The 16,389-nt window shown below is 35.9% G+C and overlaps 1 protein-coding gene across 1 annotated transcript in view; it reads right to left on the bottom strand.

Annotated features, from left to right (window-relative positions):
- Window positions 1-16,389, bottom strand: part of LOC139979002 (uncharacterized) — a 144,253-nt gene that overhangs the window by 27,580 nt on the left and 100,284 nt on the right. Inside the window, exons 19-28 of the mRNA XM_071989642.1 lie at window positions 15,005-15,150; window positions 13,662-13,758; window positions 12,174-12,240; window positions 11,670-11,868; window positions 11,002-11,084; window positions 10,446-10,512; window positions 9,894-9,979; window positions 9,111-9,163; window positions 5,254-5,307; window positions 588-645 (exon numbers count right to left, since the gene is read on the bottom strand). Of these exons, the coding sequence (XP_071845743.1) occupies window positions 588-645; window positions 5,254-5,307; window positions 9,111-9,163; window positions 9,894-9,979; window positions 10,446-10,512; window positions 11,002-11,084; window positions 11,670-11,868; window positions 12,174-12,240; window positions 13,662-13,758; window positions 15,005-15,150 (910 nt within the window). The remainder of the gene's footprint in view (window positions 1-587; window positions 646-5,253; window positions 5,308-9,110; window positions 9,164-9,893; window positions 9,980-10,445; window positions 10,513-11,001; window positions 11,085-11,669; window positions 11,869-12,173; window positions 12,241-13,661; window positions 13,759-15,004; window positions 15,151-16,389) is intronic.

The following is a 16,389-nucleotide window of genomic DNA, read 5'->3' as shown; positions in this document are numbered from 1 at the left end:
TGCTAATATGCTTGTCTGTCTCTACCTATGTATGAGTGATAATATGCTTGTCTGTCTATACCTATGTATGAGTGATAATATGCTTGTCTGTCTATACCTATGTATGAGTGCTCATGGTAGTATGTAACGGATACAGAATTTACTGACTGGGATTTAAAATAATGAATAAGACGACTACGGAAATCTAAAATATGCTGTTTTAGGGTGAACAAGTACAGTAATTGTGTTCTGAGAACTATGCTAAGACTTGTGTGTTGTCGGATAGAAAAATCACTGAAGATAAAAATGTTAACTAATTAGATTTATCTTGAACAAGACTGGCCAGGTGTCTTCATAATATGTCGTACAATTGAAATTTACTTGAAACTTAAAAAATTAGTTTCTAGATTTAAACTTGGACTAGGTCAAGATGGTCGGTAGAAACATGCAGTATGTAAATGTGAAATACTTAACGATCACATCAGCTAACAGACACTGAAACAGTAGAATGAGTACATCATATACTTAACATTGGCACCTCATTCTAACATATAACTACTGTAAATGTGTACAGTACACATACTCCGATGCTTGCCTGCTTGCCTTACCCAATCCATTTTAACAAGGAGTTTGGTGATCTGTTGAGAATCCAAGAACGCTCCACACCTACAACCAAGCCATGCGGAAATTCTATATCCCTCGGTGGACTAATGCAGGCTTGCCTTTCCAATCTCCTGCCATCCATTTTACAGGCATCAACATAACATCAACAAATTACACAATCCCAGAGAGCTTTATTTTGCCACTTACTCCCCTCACACATCAGTCATAGCAAAGGATAAAGAAGATCCTGTTAACTCTGAAGTCAGAGGACAAAGTCCATATGCTACAAGCTTTATACAGACTGATAATTCAGCTTTCTGACTCTGAAAACAGAGTCTGCTACCAAAAGACAAACAGTAAATTAATCCTTCCATTAATACCGGTGTCTGCTTAGCTTCACTTCACATCATCACCAGACCATCATGATACACAGTACACCTCCCATGATTCCTAGTCGATCTGACAGTTCGTTATGACCAAATAAAATCCACTGTGATTATTCTTCCAGCCCATAGGAAAACAAATGTAATTTCGTGAATGCAAGTTCGCTTCTGGCGGTCTTCACACGTGAACGGACTTGGCTACACTCGGCACTCGTACTTAAATATTCAATGGAATTAATGAGGTAAAATGCACACCAAGAAATCAACTTGACACACTTTTCAAATACAAGATGTTAAATAGCAAGAGACATAATGAAGATTTCTCATGCAGCAGGCATAAATTAAATCAAATTTAATCAAAGCCAAAGAACGGCAACACACTGAGCTGCACTTCGTCAATGCCCAACACATCACTGTTCCACTTGTACTGTGCACATCAGTACTTAACAAAGTGTACTTCTCTCAGAGTTGAAACCTCTCAAATTTGCTGTAGAATACATCAACATAATTTTCCCTTCCGAGTAATGAAACACAAAAACTTGACTCACAGGGCTTTCTGTCCACAGGGAATAAAGCTACAATGCCTTGCACTAACACTAATTGAAATGTGGCACATAGCACTAGCTTCTGATGTTCGCAGATTACTAAGGTAAACAATCACCTGTCTTTTTGATTTCCACTACCCTCTACAGCTATCATCTCAATCACAGTATCAATACAACCAGTAGTAATTCTGGTCTTAGGCTGATTTGAAAGGAAGACTGTCCTGGAAACTGTTTAAATTTCAAGTACAGATTATTAGCCTCCTCTCTAGGAAATTAAATATTTGCTTAAGGAGATCTAATCCAGTATATTTATCAAATTTCTCACAAGTTAAAATTTCCTAACTACTGCAACTGATTAAATTTGAAATACAATTTCTAGACAATATAATTAGTGCCAAACTTGAATTTTTAATTTGATGAAATTAGCTTTTACAAGATAGTATATCATCGTTGAAGAATAACATTAAATGTTAATGCTGATGGATCCTGCAACGACACACTCAATCAATCTGCATGTCACAGCATAGCAGACACTCATCATTAAATAACAAGTTCATTGTTCTTCAAAGTTAATTTGCATGAAGAAAACCTAACAGCTTCTCCCAAGGGGCATGCAAATATATGTGTTTGGTAGAAACAGTGTTCAATGCAGCAGCTTACTGTACTAGACAATGACCATTCTACTATGAATTTGTGCCAGTACAAATGGAATATAATATACAACAGACAATGCAAATATAACCAGAAAACCAACAGGCTTAGAGATCTAGATGAATGAGAACATGTAAGGTAAACTGTGTACAGACAGTTTTCATATCCTTAATATAAAGGTGAATCCACATACCAAGTGTGAAGTACATCCAAGTTTTTAGTGTGGAGCTAATATTGTGATTACAAAGGTGTTACACTTGGACTTCTGTTGACCTCAAATGACCTCCACCTCTAAAGAAAACAGTAAGATTCTTGAATTTAAACTTTGGATCTACATATAGAAATTTCATCCAAGCTTTTCTCTAGGGGTTATCATGTTCATAAGGTTTTCAAGCTTTGACCTCTTGTGACCTTTGACCACCACAAAAACAATACAGATCTTGCACTCATCTTGATAAGGTGGATCTACATACAAGATAGGAACTTCATCATTGCTTTTCTTTTGTTGGGTTGCATGTTCAAAAGTTTCCAAACTTTGACCTCTTTTGAACTCAAAATGACCTTTGACAACCACAACAAAATATAGGGATCTTACACTGAATAGAATGGATACACATACTAAGTATGACATTAATCCAAGCGTTACTATCTGAGTTATCATGTGAACAAAGATTTCAGACTTAGGACTTGTGTTAACTTTTGACCTGCACCGAAAACAATAATGATCTTGTGCTCATGAAGAAAACAAAAATGGCCAAACCCAGATCATCATACCTTTCTGTTACATTTATGTAACTTCAGCATTCATTTTGCCATTATCTCATAAATTGTACTTAACAGGTTCAATCATCTACTGGTACTTAAAAAATTACCTTTGACACCTGACCTCTCATTCATATTCAAATCTTTGATGTGAAACCAACAAGTTGATATCAATACACCTGACATGATCCTAAATAACCTTTGACCTAATCACCTGATATCTACATGGGGTGCAGTAACTTCAATACAAGCCTCAAATATGCTTTGATTTCATATTTTTGAAGACACATTTAGGGAAAGGGCAATGAAGGGGAGTGACTTCCTGTTACATTTTCTTGGTTTATCCCTAATATACTAGACATGTGTTCATCCAGGCATAGCTTAATGGAATGGATACACAACTATTCTTCCTGTTACAGTATATATTCTTGGATTATCCCTAATATACTAGACATGTGTTCATCCAGGCATGGCTGAATGGAATGGATACACAACTATTCTTCCTGTTACAGTATATATTCTTGGATTATCCCTAATATACTAGACATGTGTTCATCCAGGCATGGCTGAATGGAATGGATACACAACTATTCTTCCTGTTACAGTATATATTATGGGATTATCCCTAATATACTAGACATGTGTTCATCCAGGCATGGCTGAATGGAATGGATACACAACTATTCTTCCTGTTACAGTATATATTATGGGATTATCCCTAATATACTAGACATGTGTTCATCCAGGCATGGCTGAATGGAATGGATACACAACTATGTGTAACCCAACATAAATTTCTTAATTTTGGGGGGCAGCATTTCATGATATCCATGAGACACATCTACTCTGGACTCCTTCACAGTGACTTTCCATTTATAAATCTGTACATTCAATAACATCGAAAAAAGTTGAACATTGAGAAACAAAACATATCAATGAGTACCTGAAGAGTGATATGTGGACCAAGTGTGGCAAGGGATAGAAATATTACAACAATTGTGCAGAGAACTCCTGTGCTCCTAGAAACTTAATTAAAACATCAAAGTGTGAATACTTTGTACTTCTAAAGGCTGAAGACAATTAAAAATCGAAACAACACAAATATTGAGTAGTATTTCATTGTCCCTGAATCATAAGAGCCATTATGATGTGCATTTTTTGCTCCTATTTGCTTTTTTTTTATGTTGCTTAGGATGGGGTTGAGTGGCATTATGTAAAGACCATGGCATGCCAGATAGAAATCCCATTAGTGATTGTATTAAGCATGAGCCAAAGACTAATTTATGACTACTCTAGCCCATTATGATGCCATATTTCCTATCCAACCTTGATGTTTCCTCACTTCTGCCTATATATACTATCACCAGAAGTGATATGTTGATGTAGAAGTCAGATAATACATTCAAAAAATCAAAACATAACATTCAGCATTTTCAAAAATGACCAAATCTTCACATTGAATCAGGACAAAGTCAGGCAATTGCATTGTAGTGAACCCCCTGAATCGTGCAAATAAAACACAGTCCTACTATTGAATTATTCAGGTCGAACACTTTGGAAACAAAAAAGTTACAATGGACACAAACAGGGTTAATAGTCCAAGGAGTTGAATGGGGGTGGTAGAAATGGGGCAAACTACTGAAGGATAACTAAGGTTGCATTTTGGGAGCGGTGCAAGCATGCATCCAAATTAATGTAAGCCAAGCGTGAGTTTGGAGAAAATACAACATCATTAAGGACTTGTATATCAAACAAACAAAACGTAGCAGAAGAAAGGCAATAATCCAGTCAAAACAAAGACCATATTACACCAGTAAATACTTTTTGAAGCTTAAGCCAACAGTATGCAAAGACTGCAAAAAGGACTTCATAAAATTTTATCGACTTAAGAAAAAGTGGTTGAGACGATAATAATAAGAAGAAGGAAGCGTGAAGTAGGCAATACTTCATCTTACCCCAATAGCATGAAATGCAAAAAGGTTTAAGGAACTTTGTAGAGAAGCATTTAAAACCACTGCAATGGCAGTTGACATTGACTGTATACCCATCTGTAATCTTTTGTTCATTTCCATTTAGTGACTCATTAGATAAGGGTTAAACCGTGTCCATTTACCAGACAGACAAGGTGAATCACAGTTTGTGCACTACCATTACACAAGAGCATATTAACAGCCTTTTTCGTTCGTTCCTTATTGTGTTCCCTCGCACAACCAAGAAATCACAAAGCAGGCAAGATATATTGAGCAAAGGAAGGGAGAGACTTTGATACTATAAAGAGACTAACACTGCAGTACCAACTGCATGCAGACATACCAGGATCAAACACTTACTTGACGCCTAACTTTACTGCCACACGATGCCAGTGCCACTTGCCAAGTTCATAGCTACAGAAGGCATAGGTAAATTAGTAAGAACATGAATATTCAGTGGGCTGATTACCCAGGGTAGATTGCCAAAACAAATGGTTAGTACAAAGAATGTTAGTTCTGGCTACAATAAGGTATCAATTACGTTTCTCATAACAAAGTTGTCTATGGATGCAAAAGTAAACCTATATTATTTGCAGTTATTAAAGCAAACAACTGTGCTATCAAAGAGTGGAGTGTCTTCTAACAAATTCAACACACAGGAACGGAGTTAACATCAAAGAATTGAACATCTCATACAGAAAATGTGACACCCTGATATTAAATGACTTTTACCAATGATGTAGAACCTAAAGATGAAACACTAATTTTGCACTGAGTCTGGAAGTAGATAAACGTGCAGAAGACTTCCCATGTTACTGTCCTCTCCTCCGAGGATGGGATGAACATAGAAGAATTGGTAAAATTATAAGGAGTAGGTTGAGTCTTTATTTGGAGTATATCTTAAAGATTAAATGAACTATTTAGAGAATGTTTGTAATAGTGACATGATGTGACCAGTTTTGTTAATTCTAGCAATCCAGGAGAAGATGTGAATACATTTTAAAATGACATTTATTGGAGACAAAAGAGAAAGGGCTATAGTTATGAAATAAAGTGAGTGTCTTCCAAGTCAAGCTGTAGATTCTAAAGAGAGAGAGCATACATGACAATTTCATAAACTTGAGAAATGTAGCAACATCAATTTGTAGGGTAGTGGACCAATTAACGTTAAAAACAGGGGGACATGCTATTTAATTCAAATAGGCAAAATTATACATACAAAAAAAATCAAACATAGAAATAATATAATGACTGCCAGCCTACTCTAACAAATTATTTTATAAAAAGACTGGGATGACAATTCATACATGAAGGCAAAAAAGGATGACTTCATATCAAAGGAAAAGAGAACTAAAGAACTGAAACAAATTGGGATTATACAACAAATTCAATTAAACAATGTCAAATCTCAAGTATTACAGTACTTTAATTTCCAACAAAAATTGATAACGATGAGTTTTACAGGCAAATGAGCTAGCCATTATTTCACTAGCTACACCCGTAGTTACCCATAATAACACACCTACTCTGTCACTTAAACCATTACGCAACTCTCATGCCAATCCCAAACAAGATGAAAAGTGATTACATTTGGCTTTCAAATTAAGAGTGAAAAAGTTCTTGAAGTTTACATGCAGCTTTGGTGACTTTGTTAAAATGCACACTTAATGAAAAATCTAAATCTTCTGACCTTACCCCACCCCCATTAAATGCATCAACTAGTCATTGGACTGCTTTGAATTACTGCTTTCTTTTATTGGAAATTACTGAGACCCCAATTTTGTACAATTTCATTAAAGAGTACCAATAACAGATTTAAATGTGATGATAATTCAAGAGCGACTTGAACAGGCAAGCTGGAAAGGTGTAACGTAAATAATAATGATGCAAAACAAAGCTTGAATAGCCATGATATAGCAAGACATGACTATATGATAAATTCACTGTACCTCCATGAGAAGCTGTAATGGTAAAAGGTACAACAGAGAACAGGAATGAGTCACATGACTGACATGTAAATATACTACAGGTGAATGACACTAAAACAAGGACAGGGCACACCAAGTAAACCCAACAGTCAGTTTAGAAGATATGATTATGGAAATTAGCCTGATATATCTCACTGCATGAAATGAATGAGAGACAGTTCCAGCAGAATCCATTAGTAAGACGTTACAGGGTATAACCTACAGCAGCAGTGGAAATGAAGATGATTTCTGAAGTATGTTATTTGATTTGATATATTACAGAAGTGTACAGCAGCACATTGCTGCCCTTAAATACTAGATGGGTGTTCACTAATGGACAGAGTCATTCCAATAGAATAACCTCACTTAATTACATTATTCTGAATCACATACATAACCTTAGTAATTAAAATCAATTTTAACACTAACGTATTTAGCTTTGATAACTGAATCTAAGTTATCAATCAATTATGAATTCAGTCTGCAATATATTAGAGTGTTATTAATGGATGATATCACTATGATACAATGCAACTTACATCATGCATAATCATGGCAAACCTTCATGCTCACACTAAAGCAGTTGTTTACCAATTAAACTGTTTTTGTCTAAAGCAAAGCCCAGAGCTAGTATGTGACATCATGGCTAAAATGCTGCACAGCAGGACTGTTAGATTAAAACATTAAAGAAACACCACAAACAAAACTAGTTCCACAAATCTGGATTTGGTTCATCCTCTGCCCTCACCAGTCTTGGGATCAATGTAATGATTGCAAAAAATGACGTAGAATGACCTTGTAACAAATATTTGTTACCATGGTTATTAACAAAATTAGAAAACCTTACCTAAAATATTGGAGTTAATAACGGAACTTCAGGGTTACATGACAATAAATGCTAGTTTAGATTTCCCTTTAGGGAAGCATCTCATAGGCACTCTTAGATCATTGCTGAATGACCGTTGCTATGCATTTTAATAACCATAGCAACAGATGGAGATAATGAGTGACATGTCCCTGAGTCTGTACACAGATGTATTGGAATAAGATATCCACTCTTCCCTGCAGAATGTCTAACCTTCAAGTGAACTCTTTTCATCAGATATCAGATTTCCAGTTTGTATGATGTAACCTGACCAGTGGCCTCTGCATATAGGTTTTATGATATTCATATCTCTGTCATAAATCTTATCTACTATTGACATTCTCTTCACAGCGATCTAATAAGTCTTTCTCTCTTTACAAGTCATTAATGATATACGCTAAAAAAATTGCTTAAATTGAAAAAACAAGATGTGTTTTATGTACTTGTAATTCTTTGACTATGGTTACTCACTAGGTGTCTTCTCTCTGTTACACAACTTAATGTGTTCCACAATTTTCCAAACAATAGCTACATGTTTACATGCCAACCGAACTTTGACCTAACCATACCCCTGACAACAAATAAGGTAATCACTATTTAGTTATGAATCAACTTATAGAGCCAATCCAAATATTATATTGTGCCCTAGCATATACCTATCTCATTTGCCAGGGAATGTCAACCACTGAAATTGAGTCTAAGAGACCCACCCACATTGATCTGTTGTTCCTCTCAAAGATCTTTTGTGATATAGTTGTTGAAATTTATGCAATGTAGATTCATTTCGTTGATGTTGCATAAGAACAAGTTATTAATCATAATATTGGACCAAAAAACCCCCTTGTATTCAAGTATAGTCATAACACTTGCCCAAATATATTGTTCAAAAGCAGTAACTACCACTGTAAAGATTATACATAAGACCTCAAACTCTTTAAAGACCATAGATGTTAGTGAAGAAAAGAAGTTACTGATGATCTAAGAGTGTCTATGGGAGGTGAGACATACATAGATAGCAGGTTTTGTAAACAGTCAGTACAGCAGTTGACATGAACAAGCTATTCAAGTTAGATCTTGAACAGTATGAACATATGCTGTAGGTCATTACCAATAAAACATCATTTACTACATAAAAAAAGACAATCACAATGAAGTAGGTGGACCTACTATTTTTGCTGTTGACGCTGCTTCTGTAGTGATTGATTCAACCAATCATTACAACACACAATACAAACTGGTGAGAGCAGACACTGATGTCCAGGTATAAAACTATTCCTTTTGTGGTACTGAATTTATATCAACCTCTTGATGCAAACTTAACTTTTATTATTATGTACATCATTTTTGTTGTTGAATATATGTAAAAAATATGTAAAATAACATACCTGTTTCCAACATTTGGTGAACGAAGTTCTGGTGTGCTACCTTGGAATGCAATCTAAGAAATCAATAAATAGAATTGTCAATTATTATTGGGAATCATTGGACTGCCCTAAAGAATGATATACAATTTGAAAGAGGAACCAAAAAGTTCCATTCCCAACTACCTGTGGCAGTTTACTGTATTATGGGTGTTGGAAATATGTTAATACGTCATACTAGTGGCAGTTTACTGTATTGTGGATGTTGGTAATATGTTAATACATTATATATTTATTCACTAGCTTTCTCTACTTCAGGTCAAAGATCTGTAGGGAAAACCGAGAAAGCAAATGAAACATTTGTATTTGATGTTCCTAGGTACAATAGCAATCCTTGAACAGCTAAAGTAATACACAATATTTTATGTTCGATGTCCCTAGGTTCAAACACAATCATTGAACAGCTAAAGTTATACACAAGTTGGCCTTTTCTCTAAGGACCAGCAATCAATGGTCAATCAAGCAATTGGGGGACATCTCATCATACATAAAACTAGAATGATGAAAAGAGAGAGAACAAGTATCCACAAATTAAATCAGTTATCAATACTTCACTAAAACCTAGACACAAAATAACTCCTTTCACAGCCAAAGCTGCCCTTCCATCATAGCACAAAATAAGCAAAGCTATCCATTTACATGGATTTACATGCCTTTGCTAGAAGGAGTAGAGACTATACGTATATCACATGAGCATGGTGGTATCACCAAATGGATACATTTCCACCAAGATGAGGCAAAACATACCTTTGGGAATGATTGTGAGGAGAACTGGAGTGAATGCTGGTCACTGTTCGGACGGGGCTTCTCTCGGAGTGACTGAGTGTAATTCACTGCAGAAAGAACGGGATTGTAACATTACAATCTTGGTAACATTACAATCATTTAGATTACATCAAAGCTCACAATGCAAATAAGTACACGATTACGGCTCCTGGCATATTAAATTGGCTTTAGATATCCACAAAACAAAACAAAAATAATAAAAACAACAAGTGATGAGACAATGAGCTACCTTCCCAACAATACCAGCAGTGTGCTATTACAAGGTTCAAATATGAATGAGAGTGGAGTGGATGGGGTAAGACAAAGCAGACTGTAACCAAACCTCCCTTTAAATAATGAATCTTAACACAGGTCCCAGGATATAGGTGGAGATGGGGGGGGGGTGGGGGGGAGGGGTGGAGAAGTTTCTTTTTTTACATATATTAGTATAACATGTGCATGTGCATGTTCCATTCAATTCTTATTTATGATCTCTTTTGCACTTTTTATCATAAGACTAAGTTAAATACTTACAGCTATTACCCTGAAGCTTGGAGTTAAACTTTTCCCTTATAGCACTCCCTGAAGACTTCTGCATCTGCTGAAAAATATGAAAATGCAACACTATTGTCAGTATGCATATTACAACTGAACAACACATCAAAGCAAATCAAAGGAGAGAGAAATGTTGATGCAGGCAATAAGTAACAATTGTTATCCCGACAAAATCAAATTGCCCGGCTGAGGTAGAACCTTGCCGAGAGATTGGGTAACATTTAGGAAGAGAAACCCATAAGAAACTATCAATCTGACCGCCTGGTTGCCAAGACAAATGATTTTATTAGGATGAAATGTGAGATAATCATTAGATTAGACAGGATATTGTGAAATGTGATCAGATTAACCTGGAGGTGAACAACTGAGAGGATTCACACCAATAAACATAAATAGCATCCTCAAACTGCATCAATCGTATGTGAGATACAAAGGCTATCAATATGACATGAAGAAAACATCCTAGCAGAACCTTCGGGCAGCATTATTGCAAAGTAAGTAAATAACAATTGAATGACTAGTCACACTAACTTACAGTTTTTGGATGTTTGGTTAACTTGCTGCATTGTCCCACGTTCTCTTTACACGATGCGTGGTTGTGAACATTAGCAAAGCAGGCTTTGTGAAAATGAAGATGAAAAGGAATTATAATTAATGGTGCAAATGAAAATATATGAACTCTGATCATTACTTCAATCATTTCTCAGTGAGTTACTCTACATACTTCTATTAATAAAATTCTATTCATTCATACTTAGTAAAGATTCCTAAATCCTATTGGTCCATTCAGGTCAGCTGACCTTGGTTAATCCTGTAAGTAACGCACGGTAAAATTACGGGGCATCACTTTAATAAATCTTTGGTTATATGTAACCAAAAATGTTTTGTTTTATGATTTTTCCCCCACACAAATGGTAGTGTATGAATGAACGGGGTTAATCAACGGTCTAGCGTGCGTTACTCACATGATTAATGCACTCCGGGTGTTAATGCTATTGCTGGATGCACTCGGGCTCCGCCCTCGTGCATCGTTTGCATTATCCCCCGATCGTGCATTAATCCTGTGAGTAACGTACGCTAGACCGTTGATTAACCCCTTATTCAACCTTTTGCTTGTAATGAGGATTTATGTTTATAATTCACTACCATAGGCCCCATTACTAGTAGAATACAAGGTTCTTCTTTCAAGGGAATCGGTCTCACCTGTACATTGGAAAGCTGGCTTATTAACCAATGATTTACCACAGCAGTCACACATGGTGGAGTTTGAAAAGGAAGTGGCCACAAACTGATGAATTCTTCCCCTCTCCTTGTCTCCTCCACGATCAACCTCATCTCTATCTTTGTCTTTTTCTTTGCTTTTCTGCAATAAATACACAACACAACAATATTTATAAATGAACTAGATTAATAATGCACTGCTTACCCCTGTCAATGAATACAAAACTCTGACCAATTTATGTTAATCAGACAGCAAATGGTGGTATATAACCTCTTTAGAGATTAACTTTTTAACTTTACCTTTCACAGATATGATATCACATCTTTAATATGTTAATAATATGCAAGAAAACTACACAAGTCGTTCATAATGGTTTACCACTCCCTTAACGTGGGCATAGTCATGAAATATTTCATAGCATATTATTGGCAGGAAGAACCAGTTCATGTAGGACTTGTTATTAGTTACCTTTTGTAACCTGTTACCTCGTTGGTTCTGCCAGCAGTATGTTTTAAGACATGTTGGATGATATTACCATTGGGTTTGAAGGTACTTACAAGATTGTATTATGGGGGAACTGTTCAACTACCTTGTTTCTTTCTAAAACTGTTGTCAGAATGAAGCAAAGTTCAGCAGTTTCAATTTCACAAATGCTATGTTACTAACACAAAGTGGAGAGTAAATTGATTGGTTAGGTATAAAACTGATTATACAGACTGCATGCATTAATGGAGCAAGCTCAGAGAATGGTCCTTATAGAGTATCTCCTGTGGTTATCTGCTGTAGTAATGGGAACGAGTGCTCGGAGGACCAATTCAATCAAGTGCTACCCATCTGGACATTTGTAAAAGCCCATACATGGTTCTCCGTTTTCTGTCTCATTTTGATTTGAATCAATGAAAGGGTGGGAAAAATTCATGTATATTCTTCCTTAATGTCATCATTTGGTGATTGTTCCTTCTATCTTGATCTGTGTAAGTGTAAAAGTTGATCTATTCTCGGTCAAGAAAGTTTTGCTCAAGTTCATTCACTCTTCCATTTGCTCACTTTACTGTATAGTATTAACGTCCTTCCATATTGTGTACTTGCACGCTTTCAATGCAACAAAACTTGACATTGGGTACTCTCAGGCAGCTCGTAAGTTGATCACCCGTGTGTCAAATTTAGTGGAAGGGTCCCACTAAAGCTGAATAGAACTTTTTCATATTTGAAAGAATCAAGCACCATGTAATTTGTCCGTAATAACACAGTGGACATCACCATTTAATAATAAGGGTTGATTTATGTCGTCTCAATGAACTTTCCAACTAATCTATAAATAGCCGGGACCTCCTGGAGTGCTAGCCTTATAGTGCACAGTAATGAAAGAACAGGTTGGATAGGCCTAGAGCATGTATGACATTGCTGTGACATATAAGTGATGTAACTTTCTGGTATGACAGTTTTGGTTTGCAAAATATACTGTAAATTGTCTCCTGTTGATTAATTTTAGCAATTTTATGCAGATATACCCGAACAAATGCCTTACGGAATACTTCAATAACACGAACCACATTTTCAAGAGTTATTTGTTCAATTGGGCATTGCACTGTTAGGCTTGAAAGACCATCGTCTTATTCATAGATCCCTACAAAACATTGCATGTGTTGATCTTAAAAAATTAATTTTAGGATATCAGTAGTAAATATAAATATGCAGCCTTGCAGTATAAATCAGTTCAAGAGCTAAAGGGACAGTTGTTCACAGTCTAACCATATACATGACTGAAGGCCTGCATAGCCTAGTAATATTAGTCGGTTGTATGTTCTATAGTATAGGCTGAGTTTGGTTTTAGGGTGAATGCATAATGAACATGTACCCAGGGGACAGACCAAAATTAGTGAACGGGTACCCAGGAGCAAATTCTTGGACAATTCCCATCACTATTGTGCTGCCTGGAATAAAGATCAACCTGTGTCTTGAGCATGTCTTACCAAGAGAAATAGCAAAACTTTACCTTTTTTTCACGTTTAGAAACTTTTAAAAAGCTTAACTTTCTCAGCATAGGATTCCGGGATGAGTTCTCTGCTTCTGCAAAACACAACAAGCACATTATTTTTCTGCTTTCTTCAAGTACTGATTTTCGCTTTCATAGCACTCCAAAAAAATTAATTAATCAAAGGCCTCAAATCATAATATAAAGCAATGACAAAACAAAGAAAGCCTTTTCCAGATTTATCTACTATACCTTTCCTTTGTGAATTACACAATTGTATCCTTTGTCATAGGTACTCAACTGTTTTTTAATTCACAAAACCAATATGGACAATGAAGAAATGTTTACACCCCCCCCATCCCCCCTCAGACATTTGAGGTATCACCAACTACTACAGCTATAGTTACTGAGGTGAGTATAATTTTGGCTAATGTTTGCATGAGATGGCTATCTCAGGGTGTGCGGACTTTCCTGATAGCATATATAAGTCAGTTATACATTGATGGTCTTCTTCAGCTGTTACCGACTTGATTTTTGTGAGGGACGCCCCATTTTTTCCGGGGGGGGGAAGGGATAAACAACATTTAGGAATATGGCTGTATGGTGGAAAATATTGGAGTTCTGGTCTTTAATGGTTTTCCAGACTTTGATCTCTGTTAACCTCAAATAACTTTTGACCGCAACGAGAAGATACTAATTTGTGTTACTCGCCAAGGGGGACCAATATACTAAATATAAAGTTGGCTGAAACTTTTCTTGAGGCCTTTAGATTTTGACATCTGGGGATATCAGATGACCTTTGACCTCTTAAAAAACCAATATGGTTCTTCATGCAATATTCTATTATTGCAATTGTAAACCTATGAATTTTACACCTAAGTTCACTACTCTATGAATGAGTTATATGGTATATTTCAGTGGAAGATTATGTTTTTCAGGTTTCCATTCTTTAATGGTCAAGTATGCTTTCAGTGAAAAGCTCAGAAGTGTTTATCATGTATCAACCTATTGTTATTACTCCCTACTATAATAAGGGCAACATGTATTGGACGAAACAATAAAAGCAAAAATGACAGCTAACTGAGTCAAATGTTCCCCATGCAACTCCCACAATTATCAATATTAAACTTGAATAATGGATTAATATGGATAAGATTATGAGAACCATGTGATCAACAATTACCTAAATAGTTCTCGACACCATCTTTAAAGGATAACAAATTTAACATAAATCAAGGCAAATATCAAAAGAAAAATTTTGACAATTCATTCCTCTTCACAGATATAGCATTTTATATATTACAAAATTACAACATGTGGAAAGTTTAAAATGAGACTTACGCGAGCCTTTTTCGTCGATCTCAGGGACAAAGTTGGTTGGGTCACTAAGGAATTCAGTGAGTGATAGCCGTGCCTGCCTTTTCTTCTCTGCCTCTACAGGATCTTCCAAGCTCCCCTCTGGAAGAACGCTATTGATGATATTACACCTGGGGAGGATGGGAGATGGTGGAATTATCCGGATCATAAGTGGAATGTTTTCAGCATACATGTCCATACTGTAAGTCAGTATCTCTGCTACAAATGTCTCCATATTTACACCACACCCTATCCATAATTTAGCTGAGCATTCAGACTGGTACACTAGATTTGAATACTCTACTACTTGTGTCAATCTCAATTGCCAATAATCACATTCACTCTACCATAATGAATATAACTAACTCATTACATTCTTGAGATATGCTTCACTATATTTCGTTAAACTATCTTTTTCTAATGCTCAGTTATGTCTGTACAGTTCTTGATGGCTATTAAACTGTGATATTCTCGTGGAAGTCTCCAACCAAGAGTATCTACATGATTTTGAAGTCTCTTGACACTTGAGTAGTCTTCACATCTTGATATTTTAGCTGGAAGCTGCGTACAGATATTTAAGCTGGAAGGGTTTATGGTAGAGTCTTATTGAAGTAGTGTAAAACTATGCGAGATGTGTTCAATGACAGCACACAGTCAAATTGCAATGAGACCATTAATTCCTTGTTGAAACACAATTGAGGTTAAATTGCTTCTTTTAGTTTCACATACAAATCCTTTTGATCTGTTGTGCCATGTATAAAAGTGAAAAAAGTCTCATCCAAAATATGGCTGGTCTGAATAAGGCTTCGAGATGGAACTTCCTTAGTTTCCTATCCGTGACAGCAATTCATTCCAATAATGTTATCCATTCAACATACCGATGCAACACACATTCATTCCAACAGTAATTAATCCAAGAAACGGTTATCCATTCAACATACTGATGCAACACACATTCATTCCAACAGTAAGTAATCCAAGAAACGTGATTGAATGATTTCCATATCTAAAAGATTTGAAGATGGTCATTCTCTTTTATTCTTATCAAGCAATATTCCTGACAATGTATCCAAGTTAGAGTTCCTTATGTACTATACTCTATACTGAACCAACCAACTGAATATAGCATTAAAGCTGAAATAATAATTCCCAACAGATTCATTAGTCTGAAGGAGATTGTTAAACTACATAACACCTCCCATATTCACATGCCAAGCATTTAGAACTGACTTAGCCCCCACTTAATGATATAGAGAGGTTGCATGTGGTAATTAAGATAAAATTGACATCAGGAATAGCTTTAATAGGTGCAGGAATGTGTCCTGCTGTGCTGCATTTAACAGGTTTGAGCAAGAACATGGGGTAACTCA

Source organism: Apostichopus japonicus, chromosome 13 (assembly GCF_037975245.1).
Source record: "Apostichopus japonicus isolate 1M-3 chromosome 13, ASM3797524v1, whole genome shotgun sequence".
Classification (NCBI taxonomy): domain Eukaryota; kingdom Metazoa; phylum Echinodermata; class Holothuroidea; order Aspidochirotida; family Stichopodidae; genus Apostichopus; species Apostichopus japonicus.
The sequence above is the reverse complement of the archived record's forward strand: the minus strand, read 5'-3'. Positions and strand labels throughout refer to the sequence as shown.